At 55.4% G+C, this 18229-nt stretch overlaps 1 protein-coding gene across 1 annotated transcript in view; it reads left to right on the forward strand.

Annotated features, from left to right (window-relative positions):
* Nucleotides 1–3201: 3201 nt before the first annotated feature.
* Nucleotides 3202–18229, forward strand: part of QSOX2 (quiescin sulfhydryl oxidase 2) — a 39925-nt gene continuing 24897 nt past the window's right edge. Inside the window, exon 1 of the mRNA XM_025360793.1 lies at nucleotides 3202–3572. Within this exon, the coding sequence (XP_025216578.1) occupies nucleotides 3245–3572 (328 nt within the window). The 5' untranslated portion in view covers nucleotides 3202–3244. The remainder of the gene's footprint in view (nucleotides 3573–18229) is intronic.

The following is an 18229-nucleotide window of genomic DNA, read 5'->3' on the forward strand; positions in this document are numbered from 1 at the left end:
TCATGCCTGTAATCCCAGCACTTTGGGAGGCCGAGGCGGGTGGATCACGAGGTCAGGAGATCGAGACCATCCTGGCTAACACGGTGAAACCCCGTCTCTACTAAAATACAAAAAAAATTAGCCGGGCGTGGTGGCGGGCGCCTGTAGTCCCAGCTACTCGGGAAGCTGAGGCAGGAGAATGGCGTGAACCTGGGAGGCGGAGCTTGCAGTGAGCTGAGATCGCGCCACTGCACTCCAGCCTGGGTGATAGAGCGAGACTCCATCTCAAAACAAACAAACAAAACAACAGGAATAGCAATACCTGTTCCACGATGGGCAGGCTTGTGCAAACCTGCTCCAAAGATGGAGGAGGCTGAGAGGCAGAAGAAAGGGGCTGACAAGTCCAGTTTCTCAGGAAGAAACATTTCGTAGGGATTTACAAATGGAAGCCACATCTGTGTCTCTGGAGGCCCAAACAGACGGGATCCCGCCAGCACCCCCAGGCCCAGGGCTTATCTGCCACAGGGGAGGTTGGTTTAGAAGGGATGTGCGGAAACCTGAGGCAGATAGCATCAAGGCTTTGTGCCCTAAGGGTAGGATTGACGGCAAGTACCTGCTCTACACAGGGAACGATAGATCCACTGGAAATCTTGGAGGCCTTCCCGGAATCAGGTTCATCAGGATCCAACACAGCAGGTTAGGTCCAAGATGCTGCCTCAGTCTGCACAGGACTTTATCTCATCAGGTCTGAGATGTGATCTCCCCACATTTTGATCCCTTTGAAGCCAGAGCTGTCTCTGTCAGGGTACCTGAAAATTACCACCAGCCACGTGTTTTCTCGCTCAGCGGCACGCATGCTAACCGCGCCTGCAGTCACCTGGCCTTTGCCACAGCGACATGCGGACGCCTCTCCTGCAGGAGGCGGGGCAGATTTCACGCGGGCTTTGGGCAGGACCTGGCTCAGCACAGACAGCTCTTGCCTAGACTCTGAGATTCAATCCCAACCCCTTCTCCTCCTCCACCCTGTCTTGGATTGGAGAAACTCTGGTTGGCCTCTAAGTGCTGGGCTGAGCTTGGTCCCATGGGTGGCTCCATTTCACCAAACAGGTTTGGGGTGAAGTGTTGCCTCAATGTTCCGAATGTGCCCCTCCAGTTGGGCTCATGGCATCCTCTGTCTCAGCCGGATCAGGCTTCTTTTCTCCACTCCCTGTTCCCCTGCCACCTCGCCGCTGCTCCTTCTGGAGGCCTGGGGCTTGGTATGTGGCCCTCCCCTCTGTCCCACAGCCTCCCCCGGGGACCTCAAGCAGCCTCAAGCTCTGAGCTCCAGACTCGACTCCCACTTCCAAATCCTGACCTGACACCTCCCTTAGAGTTTGAAAAGGCTGCTTAGATGTAACCGGTCCAAAGCAAACTCCTGGCGTCCTCCCCAGCATAGCTCTCCCATCTCACCGCTACAGGATTTAGTCTGAGCCGTAAGCAACCCCATTCCTCCAATTGCTTTGGCCCAAACTCTGCCAATGTGACACCCTCCGCCTCCACCCAGGCTCAGCCGACCCCTCCACCAGCATTGCCTCTCACCCCTCCCCTGAGTCTCTCCAGCTCGTGGAAGGAGGCAGTGGCCCCTCCCAGGTCCCCTGCTTCCCCTCCTGCCCCTCCTACTCTGCAACTAGAAGGGCAGAGCTGCATCTTTGCACCAATCCTCCCATAGTGGACCCCAATTCAGCATCAAAGCCCAAGTCTGTGGCCCGGCTTGTGAGGCCCCCTGGGTCTCGCTCAGGCTCTCAGCTTTTCTTCCCTCCCACACTTCCCCCAGGTTGCTCTGCTCCCACCAGGCCCGGCTCCCGCTCCTCACTGTTCCTCCAGTGCGCTCAGTACCCTTCTGCCCCAGGGCCTTTGCATGTGTGGCTCCTCTGCCTGGGCCACGTGCCTCCTCCCTCACCTCCTTCTCCACTCGGGTCACCCTCTCAAAGACTTCCCCACCCTCCTGTGTACGACAGCCCTGCTGGCACTCGCCTCCCTATGCGGCTTCACTGCTTTTCATAGCACGCGTTGGCTGCTTTACGCCTTGGTTTGTTTTGGGTCTGCCTGAATGGCAGGCCAGGGGTACTGGGGGCTCGGTTTTGTTCTCGCTTTGTCTCCAAGGCTTGGCACAGAGCAGAAGCCAGGAAGCGTGGGTGATGGAAGGAAACGTGAACGGGGAGACGCAGGACGTGAGGGAAAGGGAGCAGGTGCCTCGGCCAGGGGCCCTCTGGGGAGAATCCTCTCATCTGGGGTTACCTGTTGTTAGCAGCAAAACCGTTTAAACAAAATCTTACACAGAACCCCACAATACAGGTATCTATTTATTTTGAGACAAGGTCTCGCTCTGTCATCCAGGCTGGAGTGCAGTGGCGGAGTCACGGCTCACTGCAGCCTGGAGCTCCCAGGCTCAAGCCATCCTCCCACCTTAGCTCCTCAAGTAGCTGAGACTACAGGTGTGCACCACCATGCCCAGCTTTTTTTTTTTTTTTTTAAGTGATGGGCTTTTGCTATGTTGCCCAGGCTCACCCACTCCCTTTTTTTGTTTTGGTCACACAGTTCAGAGAAAATACTGACATGTGTAAAAATTAGAAATAGGAACTAAAAAACCCCAGGTATCCTGTTCAATGAAGCAAAAAGTCGTATGATTTCATTTCCAAACCTTGAAGCTGCGTTCGACTTTGGAACACCCTAAAAGGTAGCACGCAACACATCCGACTTTGAGTGGATGCTTTGCTGCATATTCTAAGCGTTCAAATCTCATATTAAAAAGTCGAGGCTGGCTTGCAGACCCTCTGAAACCCCAGGTGGGGTTGCCAAGTAAAAGAACTCCGGAATAGTTTTTTACGTCGAATAATGTCTTGTTAAATTTGCATTTCAGGCATGGCACAGACCTAGGCTGAAAAACCGACTGTTTGCTGAAATTCACATTGAACCTGGCGTCGTGCACTTTTATTTGCTAAATGTGGCCACCTGGCCCGGCTCAGGGACGCGGTTTGGGGATCGCGCGGCGGGGCGGGGCCTGCCACGCATGGGCGGGGTGATGGCGTCATCAGACTCTTGGGGGCGGGGCTGCCACACAGGGGCGGGGGCGGGGCCATACGCGCGGGGGCGGAGAGAGGGCGGGGTCAGACGTGCGGGGGCGAGGCGGGACAGAACTGGGCGCGCGGGGGCGGGGCCGGACGCGCCGGCGCACGTGACGGTGGTTGCTAGGGTGAAAGTTCAGCGCGCCGGCGGCACTTCCAACATGGCGGCGGCCGGGGCGGCGGTGGCGCGCAGCCCGGGAGTCGGAGCCGGACCTGCGCCGGGAGCCCGGCGCTCGCCCCCGCCGCGGGCCGCACGGCTGCCGCGGCTGCTAGTGTTGTTGGCGGCGGCGGCGGCAGGGCCGAGCGCGGGCGGTGCGGCGCGGCTGTACCGCGCGGGCGAGGACGCAGTGTGGGTGCTGGACAGCGGCAGCGTGCGCGGGGCCACCGCCAACAGCTCGGCCGCGTGGCTCGTGCAGTTCTACTCGTCGTGGTGTGGCCACTGCATCGGCTACGCGCCCACCTGGCGGGCCCTGGCCGGGGATGTGCGAGGTGAGGCGCGCCCCCGCGCGGGGACCCCCGACCCCCGGGACGGCGGCCTTCCAGGACCCCCTGCGACCGCCCCAGAAGGCGGGTCCCGGGGCCCCTCTCCCGTTTTTCTTTCCTTACCGCAGAGCCAGCCCCTGCCCCATAGAGGCACCCCACTCGGACCAACCCTGGCCTTTCCAGGGTCAGGTAACTAAGCCAGCTGCTCCCCACGTCTTCCCCAGGTTAGAGCCTAGCGAGTCGGGCTGTCACAAGTCAAAATGAAACCATTTTCCCGCAGCCCTCACCGCACACTTGGGGAGAGGGAAGCCCTCCCGTATCCCAGCTCTCAAAATACCTATGTTTTGAGCCCCAATAACTTCATTGACTGCCAGGCCTCCTACCCTAGCTGTTTCCTGGCGTCCACACACCCCATCCCCGGTTATTCCACATCAGTGCCTAGAATTCCTGTTCTCTGAGGATCCCTCATTTCTATTCCGCACTTGTAGCCACCTCATTCCCTTTAAAACCTTCATCATTAGCTTCCTGGTTCGGATAGCTGGCTGTATAGTGGGTGCTCAGAGTGAACCCACAACTTAGCGATGCAAATACTCTGGAGACTTCTCTGTAATAACCCACAATAACCTACAAAGCATTTTTTTTTTTTTTTTTAACTCTACAAAGCATTTCTTTGGTGGGTTCCTTGATCACAGATGCACAGCCTTTGAGAAATCTTTCACCAGACTGCCTAGGTAGTGTTCCGCACTTGACTGTTCAGTGCTTTCGTCTGGTCGCACGTTGTTAATCAGTCACGAAGTTACTCGCCTGCTCTACAGGTCAGAGTTGGCGTGGGAGGGGCATTTACCACACCCTTCCCTTAAAATGCAATTTAAACCACTGAAGTAGGAGGTCCTCCCGACCCAGTGAGGTTTGGCAGGGCTTCCTGTGTTGTGCTAACCTCTAATTACATGTTTCAGTGGGCAAGAGCTGTAACAAATTGCTACTCTTTCTTCCGGCACCTTTGTTTTTATGTCTTATACCCAATCCTGCTGTATTTTTCTCATCGCCAAACAGATTTGTAAAGAAATCTTTTTTTTTTTTTCAAGTCTAAATAGGGCTTTTGTATGTCATTGTAAATGGTTATCTTTAAAATGCATTCTCCTCTTATCTCACGGTGATGGGGCCTTTTGATTCGAATGGATTCCTCCTCTTTGATCTCCTGTTTTCTTATGTCCCTGTTGACCTGACTCAGAACTGAGGTCAGAGACTGGAATAGAAAGAAAAACTGTTCAGTGGGGTTTTTAAACACTGCTTTTAGGAAAACAATTCAACATGTAGAGAACCCTTCAGTTCTTGTGTGTTATTCAGTGGCAGAAACAGATATGTTCATTAAAATGCAGGTGGCCCTGGCAGTACTTTGTCACCTGTTTTGCTTTTTTGTGGGTTTTGGGTTTGATTTTTTTTTTTTTTTTCAGTTGAGTCACTGAAGTCTAAAGATGGTAACCAGATTCAAATATTGCAGATTCTGTAGCTGAAGCAGCACTTAGGCAGCCTTGAGAACCGTCCCCGGAGCTCAGAAGGAAGGCCACTCCTGACATCCATACCCAGTGGTGGGATTAACTCAACTCAATAAGTTGAGACCCTGTAGAGGGTCTGACTGTCTTCCCAGTCACAGTAGGAAGAACAGGCTTGGGCCTGAGACTGAGACTGGAGGAGGATATGGCTGAACGTGAAAGACAGCGGTAGCCTGACCAGGCAGCAGGGAGAGGGCTTCACGGAGCCCAGGCAGAGGGTCCTGTTGGCTAAAAAGCCAAACTATAAAATATTGAAAGAGGTTTGTTCTGAGCCAATGAGTGGAGTGGCCATGGCCCAGGGAAGAGTGTCAAGAGGCCCTAAGAAAGTGTGCTCCAGGCAGTCACGCTAATTTGATTTTATACATTTTAGAGAGACAGAAGTTATAGGCAGAGAAACATAAATCAGTACATGTAAGGTAATAGGAAGGGGTAGGTTTACAGCTCATAGGTGGATTCTGATTGGCAATTGGTTGAAAGAGTTAAGCTTTGTCTAAAGACTTGAAGTCAGCAGAGAGAAATGCTTGAGTTAAGCTAAAAGGGCTATGGAGGCCAAGGTTAAGTAGATGAAGCCTCACAGGCAGCAGCCTTGGGGAGAATAGAGGGTAAATGTCTCTTTTCAGACCTTAACGCTGTCAAACTCATTAAATGTCTCCTAGATCCAGGAAAGACCTAGAAAGGGAGGGAGATTCTCCGCAGATGCAAATTTCCCTCACAAAAGACAGCTTTGCAGGACCATTTCAAATATGTCAAGGAAATAAACGTATTTGAGGGTGAAATATTTTGATTTCCTTCAGGGTTTGCTATCTGTCATGAGGTGCTGTACCCAAGTCAGGCTGGAGTTTGGTGTCATTGCTGGTGAGGCTGTGCTGTCTGTCTGTCTCTGTTTCATTCACCCTGGTCAGCTCTGCCTAAACTCCAAAGGGAGGTGGTACAACCAGGTGTGTCTGACCTCCCTTGCCTTCAGGGCCTGGAATTTGTTTCCTCAGGTTGCCCTGGGGTCTCCTTGGCCAAGAGGGGGTTCAGTTCAGTCAGTCAGGGGACTCAGGATTTTATTTTTGGTTTACAGTCCTGAGAGCCAAGCTGTGCCCATGAGGCGTGTGGGAGGTGGAGGCTGGGTAGAAAGGGGTGAAAAGCCCTCAGCACCGAGGAGTCCCCAGAGCTGTTCTAAGGCTGCGGCTCTCAAAGTGGGCCACTTGGGGACTTGTTAGAAATGCCTGCTTCTCAGCCCCAGCCCAGACCTGCCAGGTCAGAACTGTCTGCTTGGCACCTGGCTCCTCGTCTGTCATCCCTGCATGGAGCTGTTCCACAGGGATAGGGCGCCCACCACCCGTGGCAGTACAGGGGTCTGGCCGCATGCAGTCATCATTCCCGTGGTCAACATTCTCATGTTTTCTTATGTCTCTGTTGACCTGACTCAGATCAGTCACCTGTGGCCCTGATCAGTCACCTGTGACTTAGCCCATCCTGCTGATCCCCTGGGGGCACACAGGCCATGGCTTGGGCCCCACTTCGACCTAGAGTGTCCAGCCATCTCCTCCCACCGGTCCCCCTGGCTGGCACCCGCCACGCCCTGCGTTCTCCACGCCTATAGCTGCTGGGGAGGATGGTTAGGTGTGGGCTTTGCTCCCCAGGAGCCTCCAGCTGGAAAGAGCAGGACAGGCCAGGGCTGCTCTTAGAGGCCTGTTCCCCACAGCTTAGGGCACGTTTGTTTTCCTCAAAAATTTAGATTGAACTTTAGCTCTTGACTGGCATTTTTAAGGTTGGGAAAATAAATGTTTTTCCTTATAAGAAGGTGGCTTAACAAACAAAAGGTGTACTGTTTGGTGTGACCAAATGTCATTCTAGTGTTTGTGGAGATTTGGCTTAAGCCTGTCACTTCTAAGTACTTTGCAGAACAAAACCTTGCTGAGTTCCTGAAGATCTGCCTGGCAGTGATGGTTGCTGGGTTTGTGATGGAAGATGAGACACCAGGGCCTGGGGCTACACTTGGGCCTGTCTGACCGGTGAGATCTCTGAAATGCCTCTGCAGTCTTGAGTGGACAAGAGGATGCACCCTAAAGGCAGGGCCTGTGTCTCCGTGAGCTGTCTGTGGCCCTGGTGCCTGTTCCCTCCCATCTCCTTCACTTGGTCAGCCTGAGAAAGCAGGGCAGGCCGCCACCCACAACAGGCCGAGTCCTCCCACACCTGTCCTCAGGAGGGCAGGAGCGCTCATGTTGCAGGTGATAGCACGTGAGGTTGTGTGGGACAGGCCGAGTCCTCCCACACCTGTCCTCAGGAGGGCGCTCATGTTGCAGGTGATAGCGCCTGAGGTTGTGTGGGATAGTCACGGTCATGCAGCTGAGTGACAGGCCAGGATGGGTGTCCAGGGGTGGGTGACCTGGAGCCCTGGCAGTTCATTCCTGTGTCTTTGTACAGGACGGGTGGGGGTTGGGCACATCCCACATCTCCTGAAGGAAGGGAAGGGCACTCTGTGATTGCTGCCAGCTCCTCTGTCCCACTTGGTCTGGTTTCTTATCTACTCGACTAGGCTGCAGGCTTCTTGGAGATGAATTAGAACTTGGCGTTCCCCACAGACTCATTGTCTGTTTACTGGAGAAAGAAACAATAAGGGCCAGAGGGAGGGGGACATACAGGTGTCAGTGGGCATCTGGCGGGGCTGACGGCCCTGAGAGCCGCCGGATGCTCACTGGACTCGTGGGGATGGAGAGGGTGGAAGGAGGAAGGTGGGTGGGGCAGTGGAGGCCTCCTGTCTCCTTACGGGCCCAGAAATGGCCTAATGCAGCCCCGCTGTGGCGACCGCCTGGGTATTTCACAGAAAGGATGGTGCGTCGGAGCAGCCGGCCTCCCTGCTGGCCTCCCCAGTGGCTGTGGTTGGTGCGCTGAGAGTCCACCAAGAGTTCCAGGCCACTTACTTGTTGTTGAAGTAAGGTGGGATGGTTCGCTAAGAGGGCCTTACAGCCACATCCAGGGAGCCGCCTCCGCGGTCATCATGCCTTGGGTGACCCGGGTCGCAAGCACTGCTTGGGCTTCCCGATGGAGGACGGGCTGAGGGACTCGTTCCCTCCCGGGAGAGAAGCAGCGTTGGAATTGCTGTCACCCCAGAGCACCCTTCGAGGCTGAGGACCGTGTAGTTGTGGTTTAACGGAACTGAGCTAAATGCTGGGGATCAAGAGTCCACAGGACCCAGCGCTGCCCTCAGTCCACAAAGGAGGCGACCGTAGCATGCGTCCAGGTTGTCTCAGACCAGCCCTTGGCAGCTTCTAGGTGATTTGTGTTAGGCTCTCCCGGTTGCTAGGTGGGTTTCATTTCTACCCAGGCCTGTTGTTCCAAACTTGTGTCTTGAACTTGGAGCTTAGCTAAGAAGACCTTTGCTCAGCCGAGAGGGGGCTCCATGCAGAGGGTCTTCTCCAGGGGCTGGCGTGCGGAGTTCGAGACCCCAGCATGGCCCTGACTCAGGAAGGAGAAGCCGCAGTGGAGCTCTGTCCCTTAAACACAGTTCACTAGTTGCATTTAAACTTGGGAGATGATTTTGTCTTTACTGTAATCATTTTCTAGAACTGATCGATACTTCACTATACATTAGACTTCTATAGACTTTTTCATTAGAACATGACAGGCAGCCATCAAAGAGTTAATCTTGTTAGATTCGGTATCAGAGTTATTTGACAAGCACGTTTGAAATAAATGTTAGTCTGCTATATATAGAAGCTTAATTATTTCTAAAGTATTTTTAAGACTGGAGTACTAAAATAGCCGGGCGCTTGAGCGGAAGTGAGAATAGGCCTGCAGTCTCATTTCTGCCTCCCTTTGGAAGCCCCTGGCTGCGCTGGGTTGGACACCCCCGCCCCTGCCCACACCCTGTGCCTCTCAGCCGGCTCTAACCCCAGAGGCCCAGTGAAAGCAGGCCATTTGCATTCTGCTTTAGAGGTTCAGAGCTGGACAGGTGGGCAGGGCAGGAGAAGGGGAGGGTACCCGTTGAGTGAGGCCAGTGCCCTGAAGCTAAGCCTTTTACATGTTTTGTGTTTTATTTGATAAGATGGACTGCCATATCTTTTGTGTTGCCATGAATACCGTCCATCTGCCGGGTCCTTGCCGGGACTCCTGGCGCCTGTTCAGCTGCTGAGGGCGGCCTGTGTAACTGAAATTCTCCCTCATCTGCTCAGCCTTCCGCGAGCACACGGGCTGGCGTTCTTTCAAGGACAGACAAAGGCTTTGTGGGGTACCCGCAGGCCCCTTCACCAGGACCGACCCTGCGTGGGGTGGTGTTGTCGGGAGCATAGCTCTGCTGAGGCAGGTCGAGGTGCTGCCCCTGTGGACTAGTGGAGCTGGACTTTCCTGGCCCTGCGGTGTGTGCAGGGGCTGTGCATGAATTCAAGCTCTGGGATGAATTTGCGCTGTGTGCTCTCCCAGCCCCAGGCTTCGGAGAGCTTGGAGGAACAGCAGGGAACAAAGCAGGGAGGTCCCTGCCTGAGGAAGCCTGTGCTTTAGAGGGAGCAGCTGACAGTCAACAGGAAGACAAATAAAACAAGGAAGCGGCCAGGGCAGTGGCTCACGCCTGTAATCCCAGCACTTTGGAAGGTGGGAGGATCACTTGAGCCCGGGAGTTCAAGACCAGCCTGGGCAACATAGCAAGATTCCCCACTCCTGTGGTCCGAGCCGCTTGGGAGGCTGAGATGGGAAGATCACTTGAGCCCAGGAGGTTGAGGCTACAGTGAGCTGTGATCACGCTCCTGCACTCCAGCCTGGGTGACAGAGCGAGACCTGTCTCAAAATAAAATAAATAAGTTACCTATAGATTGTAAGTCCTAGAAAAATGAATAGACCGGTTAGAAAGAAACTGGAGTGGCCCTGGGTGGTAGAGCAAGGCATCAGACGGCAGCGACTTGGGAGAGGAGCCAGGGGCATGGCCAGCACAGAGGTCCCGAGACAGCCAAGACTGCAGTGTCCAGGGGGCCTTTTGTTTTAGAGACTGGTCTCTCTTTGTGGTCCGGGTTGGCTTAGAACTCCTGGGCTCAAGAGACCCTTCTGCCTCAGTGTCCTAAGTAGCTGGGACACTGGGCAGGTACCACCGTGCAAAGGACTTTGATAGGGCCTTGGTCGCTCAAGGGGGCAACCACGAGGTCCCTGAGGGCCCAGCAGCAGGCAGATGCGGGCTCAGTGAACAGTGCTCGTCTTCTTCCTGAGCAACAGAACGCCAAAGAACGATTTTAAGCAGGGAAACCTGGTTTCTAGGTAAAAATCTCCAGCTGCTCTCTGGAGAACTGAAGGCCAGAAACCAGCGGAGGACAGTGGGATGTGTGAGAGGCCAGGCCGCGCCTGGCAGCTGGGACCTGAGGGGCGGAGGGAGGGTTGGCACAGCCAGGTGGGAGGAGGCTGCCCGCCGGGCTTGCTCAGGGCCTGGATTGCGAGGCGGGAAGGAGGCCCGGGGAGCGTTGTCTTTGGAAGGCTCAGGGTTCCCTGACATCTGAGGGCTCCTCAGGGAACAGAGGGGAAGACTGTGCCTTCCTGGTAGAACTGTGGTTTCAGGTCATGCAGACAGTGTTTGGGCGAAAGTTACCGAAGGCCGCGTCTCGTCTCCTGGGAGCATGAGAGGGTGCGGGGAGGTGGGCACGCGCCCGAGATGTGGAGCAGCGCGTTTCACTCCTGTCCAGGGCATGGCTCTTGTTCCTGGCCCCTGACTGGTCGGGTTCCCTGTCTGGCTAGTTTTCTGTATCCTGCTGCTAAGGAAGTATTAGGTGAAACCTGGAAATAGGACAAAAGCTGAGTCTCGTGTCCTCTCAGCATCATGTTGGGGTGCTGCATGGGCTTGCCTGAGGGCTGTGGCCTGGGGACGTCTGTGTGTTTACGCTGCTGTTCACTGCTGACTACGCGCCCAGGCTCTGGGGTTGTGCATGAGCTCGCAGACCTTTCCTGGTAGAGGGGTGAACAGCGTCTGTCCAGTAGACAAGGAGAGCCCAAAGGTTGTGGTTTTCTTGCCCAGCAGGCCAGTTTCTTTGCACACTGTCCCTGGGGGCAGGTAGCACAATTCTCTGCTCCCCACCTCGCCTCACCGTTTCCTTCAGCAGCCCCACTGAAGGACGTCGATGACGCGTGTTCACTCTGTGTGTGTGTGAGAATCGCGTGTTTAGCTTTTGGAAAATTCTTCTTGGGCACTGGCACAGGACGGGCTCTAGGTGACGGTGGCCCAGGACGGGCTCCAGGTGACGCCAGCCCAGGACGGGCTCCAGGTGACGGTGGCACAGGATGGGCTCCAGGTGACGCCGGCCCAGGACGGGCTCCAGGTGTGCATTCGTCACGCTGGGAATTCACCTGGTGAATTTATCAGAGGTGTCACGGTGAAGTGCACCCGTGTGAGTCTTGGGACGCACGCTGGGTTTTGGAGCACCCGTGTGGCCGGCGGGCCTGTGATTCAGGTGATGCCGCAGCACTGGCTCTTCTTGCCATCGTGAGGAAAGCCTCAGATTGGCCAAAACTCGGGGGAAAGCAAGGTGGGTCTTTTCTGTCTCCTTTATTTAAGCTGGCAGTTGCTGCCTGTTTCAGAGGGCAGGTTCCACCCGTGGATGTCCATCCAGTCCGGCTGAAGGAGAAACATCGCCATTACCACCTAGCATCTGCCCCATCTCCCCACACCGCGTGTCTCCCCGGGAGCTGGCACACCCCTCCCTCTGTGCTTGGGCAGCAGCCAGTCCTGTCTCCGCGTGCCCCATGGAGGCGAGCTGTCTACGTGGCTCTCTGTGGAGCAGGGAGTGGGAGGAGGTGGAGGGTCAGGAGCGCTGGGACGATGCCTGGGACAGCTGAGTGGAGTGGTGGGTGGCAGGTGGCTTGCAGAGTGTAGACTGGGAGGGGTCCGGGTTGACTTGGTGGGGTGCAGCGCCCCCACCCGGCCCTGACCCTGATTTCCGGTGACTTCGGAACCAGAGGGAGACTGGATGCTCCCTCAGCTAAGGTGGCTGTGAAGTTCCATACTTGGTATTTATGATGGAAACTGCTCTCCGCAGCCCAGTTCCTCCCAAAGCTGAGGCCAGAGAGCGTCGCTGGTGAAAATGTTCGTAGAGGACGTGCCTGCAGGCACTAAGCCAGTGAGACCCACTCCTTTCTGTGTACCCGGAGTCTGTGGCCTTGGATGTGGAGAAGAGACGGCTCAGCCCTGGCCACCCCTGGGCCATGCTGCCTCTGTAGCCGCCAGAGCTCCGTGGGTCGCCTGGGTGTGACCCAGCCCGAGGGTGAGGGGAGCAGGTGGTCTTCAGGACTCTGGCTGACGCCGACGCTCTATGCTCGTTGGCCACCCGTCTTCCTTCAATCGGACATCGTGGTGTTTGAGTTCTGCACACACATCAGTGGCCGTCCGTGGCTGTTGAGACAGAGAACAAAGTCTGCACCAAGATCTGCAGCCTCTTGTGAACCGGCCCGAGCCCCGCTCAGGGCTTCCTCTCGTCTTCTGGGTGACGGTGTCCCTGACTTCGAGGGGTTCCTGCAGCCACCTCCCCTCCTGCTCTGCCAGCCTGAGTTGTCTTCCCTCCTTCTCTCCTTCCTTGGTCGTCACTCCCCGTAAGGACCCGGCAGTGTCCCTGGTCCCTGCAGGTGTGGCTGTCGTGAGGGCATGGCCTTCGAGTGGGCTTGTTGGTCCTGGCCCTGTTCCGGGCGGTTGCTGTGCCAGCACGTGTGCCTCTGACCCGGCTGAGCCTCACACTGCCCTTGGGAGATGGATCTTCCCTGGCATCTCCGTGTTACAGATGGAGCAGCAAGAAGAGATTGTAACTTGCCGCAGTTCTCAAAACTCAGCAAGCAGCAGAGCCGGATGTGAAGCTGGACCTCCTGGCTGGGCCTCCACCTGGAAGGAGGGTCTGCTGGGCATGGGCCTTGGGTGGGGGACCCAGTTGAACAGCGGTCAGGGTAGACTCCCAGATGAAGTGGCATTCGGGTGGAGACCTGGGGGGCAAATAGGAACGAGCCCGGTAAAGGGAGCAGGGGTCACACAGCCCAGACGTGTGGGGACAGGACAGAGCAAGAGACGCAGACTCACCTGTGGTCGCTGGGGTGGGGCGTGATGAGGCTGGGGCGGGCGCAATGGAGCTGGGGGGCCTCGTGGAGACCAGTCTTGCTCCCAAGCCATGGGTGGCCACTGGGGCTTCCTCCAGGGCCCTGCTTCCGTCTCCGCCTGCTGGTGCGAGGTCCATAGGAGAGGTCTTAGTGACAGCAGCCTCACGCCCAGGACGGCTCCCGGGTGCCAGTGTGCTATCCCTGGAGGGGCTGCGTGAACTCTCACCTTTTTCTCCGCTAAGTGTCTCTTTGTCAGGCCAAAAAGAATTTGCCACCGTTGCTCTGGGATGGTGCGTTGTCAACTCTGAGCTGGAAAAGGTGTGGGACGTCTACCGGTTACGTCTGGGCTGCCTTCCAGGGGGTCAGTTAGAAGGGCAGCACTCCCGTTACATGTACAGTTGACCCTCAGACAACTTGGGGGCTGGGGGTGCCAGCTCCCGTACAGTGAAAAATGTGTGTATAACCTGTGACTCTCCAAAAACTGAGCTCATAGCCCACCATTGACTGGAAGCCTTACCGGTAACAAATGGTCGATTGACACAAACTCTGTGTGTTACACATGTTCCGTACTGTGTTCTTACAGTAAAGCAAGCTAGAGAAGATTGTCGTACAAGAGAGAAGTAGGCCTTCTGCTCAGGAAGTGTCCTAGGCAGACCCTCCTAAAGGCCTTCGTCCTGCCCAGGCTGCCCCAGGTGGATCCTCCTAAAGGCCTTCGTCCTGCCCAGGCTGTCCCAGGTGGACCCTCTTAAAGGCCTTCGTTCTGCCCGGGCCGCCCCAGGTGGACCCTCCTAAAGGCCTTCGTCCTGCCCAGGCCGCCCCAGGTGGACCCTCTTAAAGGCCTTCTTCGTGCCCGGGCCGCCCCAGGTGGACCCTCCTAAAGGCCTTCGTCCTGCCCGGGCCGCCCCAGGTGGCAGCGGTAGAGGAGGTGGAGGCAGTAGAAGGGAGGCAGATATGTTCCATGTCACTTCATGGAGGTGCGTCATTCTCTCTGGCTGTTTTGCTTTTTATTTCTCTGAAGTGTTTCTGTGTGGTCCCAGTCCTCCTTCCACTGTTTGCTTTAGTTTTAGTGCTTGTTTTAGCAAAGGGTCGATGTCATGGAAGAAACCAGAAACCGTCTTGAGTGATGAGAGCCCTTCTGCCAGGTGATGGGCTGCGTTTGTGTTTGGCACCGGTGTGATGCTGCGTTTGTGTTTGGCCCTGGTCTGATGGGCTGCGTTTGTGTTTGGCCCTGGTTTGGAGGCACTTGGATCCACGGCGTCATCTTCTGTTCATTCCTCTGGTATGAAGTCTGTTAGCTGTTGAGTTTCTCCACGATTCGTCTCGTGGAATCCTTCTCCCCTAGCCTTTTGGCCACATCCACAATCTCCCGTGGTCTCCTTGATTGGCTCTGTCATAAATCCTGTGAGGTCAGGCACAGCCTATGGACACAGTTTTCTCCAGCTCGACGGCCTTCACGGCTCTTCCTATAGCAACGAGGGCATCTTCGGTGGTGCCGTCCTTCCCACTCTCATGATGTTCCCTCTGTGAGGTTCTCTGCCACCGCGTTGGCCGTCCCGAGAGGACGGTGTGATGAGCCCTAAAGGGCCTTAGGACCCCAGATCTAGAGTAAGGTTCACTGTGTCTGGAGACAGGTAGACTGATGAAGCCTTCGGTGTTGAACTCATGAGTTCTTGGTGGCCGGGGGCATTGAGCAAGATCAGATCACTGCAAGAGGCAGCCCCTTACTGGAAGGACTTCCTGGCTTTGGGGACAAAGCGTCCGTGGAACCACTCCGGAAAAGTGTTTCTCGTTGCCCAGGCCTTCTCGTGCTACCAGAAGACTGGCAGCTGGTGTTTACCTTTCTTGTTCAAGGCTCAAGGGTTAGGGACTCTAATTATAGGTAAGGGCAGTCCTGCCGATACACCCGGCAGCACGTGCAAAACTGCAGAGTCGGCCTCTCCCGGCCGGTGCTCGCGCCTCTTCCTTCCTAATTCATGTCCTTCGTGGCATTTTTTTCCCAAATAGGGCACTTTCGCCTGCATAAAAATACCTGTTCAGGCAGATGTCCTTTCTCCTCCATGATTTTTTTTCTTTTCTTTTTTTTTTTTGAGACAGGGTCTCACTCTACCCAGGCTGGAGTGCAATGGTGCAATCTCTGCTCACTGCAGCCTTGACCTCCCAAGGTCAACCCGTTCTCCCACCTCAACCTGCTAAGTAGCTGGGACCACCATGCCTGGCTAATTTTAAAATATTTCGCAGAGACAGGGTCTCCCTGTATTGCCCAGACTGGTCTTAAACTCCTGGGCTCAAGTGATCCACCAGCCTCAGCCTCCCAAAGTGCTTGGATTACAGCCATGAGCCTCCAGGCCCCAGCTTATCCTGTATCCTGACAGTGGTTTACCTGTCTCTCCACTGTGAATGGTGCTGTGTGTGGTCTGTAAGTTTTGTGTGTGTGCGTTTTGATGCATTGTAACTTTTTATAATAGATTTGTATCTATTTTGTGGTAGCAAATGATGAAATAGCATCTACATACGGTCTCTGCATTCATGACATGCCTTTTCTTAATTTTTTGGATATTTCTAAGCCGTGTGGCTCATCCGCAAGTTTTTTCAAATTGTCACGTATCTCCAAAAGTTTCCTAATACGTTTGTTGAAAAAAATGTGCGTATTTAAGTGAACACACGCCGTTTGAAGCCACGTTGGTCAAGGTGACCCCTTCGCATGTGTCACGAAGAGGAGGGGCAGGAGGTGAGGGAGGCTGCCCGCCCTGTGCAGAAAGCCCTCACTGCACGGCCTCAGTGGTTTCTGCAGACTGCCACGTGAAGTGCGAAGAAGACAGCAGGTCCTCAGATAACCACGTTTCTGTCAACGTCATTTCCTTACAACGTGGATGAGGGGGGAAAACTGGTTTTGTTATGTGTCCTTCCGCTTCAAGCCACCGTTTCCAGGAGCCTGTCAGTGACACGAAGTGAGGACTTCTGTAGTTTCCTCTGCCTCCCTTTTTATGTGTCTGAGGGTCAGCAGGTGGGACAGTTCCAGAGCGGAGGTTCCTCCTCGCTGGGAGAGCCTGGCAGACGGACCGTGGAGGGGGCGGAGCGCCGGCCCTGAGGCTCGCTGTCCCTCTCTTGGCCTCTGGGGTCTTGGAGCTCGGTGTCCTCATCTGCCAAGTAGGGGCGGTGACATTCACACCATAGCCTTTGATGGAAGCTCAAGAGGGATAAGGTGGGTCCGAGTGCTTCTAAAGCATTAAGTGCTGAAGAAACTGCACAGAGGCCATGGTAGCGGGCTGGGTAAGGAGTGATCATTGTGGGGCTGTGAGGGGCACTGCCCTTCCACTGCGTCATTTCACACAACCCCCTGAGCACTGGCCAGGGACCTCCTGTGCGCGGGGATGGGCTGCCAGGCTGATTGGAGAGGATCCCTACCTTCCAAGGGCAGAGCCCTCTGGTCTAGTGGAGAGATGGTGTGAAATATGTTGGGAAGATGAAGATAATTTGCTTTTACAAAGCATTGGTTTTCTGCATCTCGAAGGAGGTAGCAGGTCCTGCGGGAGCCTTTGGAAGGGAATTGGTGGGATGATCTCTTTACTCAGCAGGTGTTTGCCTCAGGGTGTAGCAGGTGCACGTTTGGGCTGCAGCGTCTGACCTGCGTGACGGGGAGTCTTCATTCGCCACAGTAGGATGGGGGCGTATTCTGGTCACACACTAGTCGGAGTTGGGCACACCTGTTAGGAGGTTTGCCCTCCACGCTTGAGGTGCGTGCTGTGTGGACCTGACGGACTTTGGAGCCTTCCTCGGCCTCTGTAAGCGTCAGCGTTCCCCTCTGTAGGATCCTGTGTTTGTCACCAGGCCACTCCCATGGTAGATAATTTGGTCAGAAAGCTTTGTCAACTTTAAAGGGCTGTGTACATTTACTACCCGTGGGAACAAGGCTGGTAGGAGGCTTTTCCTGCCAGTGAAACTAGGCCTGGGCAGGGAGTCAGGGAAGGTCTTGCTGAGTAGGTGTTACCTGTGTTCACATCGTGAAATCGATGGGAAAGCAGCCAGGAACAGATCGGTGGAAGGAGTTCCACCAGGGAAGAGACGGGGCGAAGGCCCAGGGGTCGTGGGGTGGAGGTCAGGCCTGTGCATGGCTGGAGGGGGAGAGGAGGGGACAAGTGAACGGAGCAGTGCTGGGTCCGGCGGATCCTGCGGAGACTGGGACTCTCTCCCAGGCGCCTTCCAGCTGGGTTCAGAATGTTAGAATTACATACTTAAATCTTGAGTTGAATGTTTGCTTGCTTATCATGGAAGAGTAACAGGTAGAAACAACCAGCAGACATTTGGTCTTGGGAATTTGAAGCCTCGTTGGAGAGGCAGAGCCTATGAAGGGCCAGTGACAGGGTGGGTTTGTGGCTCAACATGATGAGGATGCCGTCACGGAGGCCGATTGCTGAGGCTCGTGTGTTTTTGGGCAGCACCCTGCGGTGGATGAGCTGGATGGCAGTGGGGGCACAGGAATCAGGGAGCAGTTGTGAGGCCTGGATCTGATCGTGCCTCTGTTCCTCACGGGCTCAGCCCTTCGGCACTTGGGACTCTGCATTCCAAGTGTTACAGAATTGTTTACTGCAGGGCTGACAGCCATTCCCACCAGCCACATCGAACTCTTCACATTCTGTCTAGCGCTGCATGAGATTCAGGAGGGTTATTAAATTTTAGGTGTTTTTGAGACGGAGTCTCGCTCTGACGCCTGGCTGGAGCGCAGTGGTGTGATCTCGGCTCACTGCAAGCTCTGCCTCCCGGGTTCCCACCATTCTCCTGCATCAGCCTCCCGAGTAGCTGGGACCACAGGCGCCCACCACCACGCCCGGCTAATTTTTGTATTTTTAATAGAGACGGGGTTTCACTGCGTTAGCCAGGATGGTCTCGATCTCCTGACCTCGTGATCCACCTGCCTCGGCCTCCCAAAGTGCTGGGATTACAGGTGTGAACCACCATGTCCGGCCGGGAAGGTTATTTAAAAAGAGCAGCGGCCGGGCGCGGTGGCTCAAGCCTGTAATCCCAGCACTTTGGGAGGCCAAGACGGGTGGATCACGAGGTCAGGAGATCGAG

The sequence above is a fragment of the Theropithecus gelada genome, chromosome 15 (assembly GCF_003255815.1).
Source record: "Theropithecus gelada isolate Dixy chromosome 15, Tgel_1.0, whole genome shotgun sequence".
Lineage (NCBI taxonomy): Eukaryota > Metazoa > Chordata > Mammalia > Primates > Cercopithecidae > Theropithecus > Theropithecus gelada.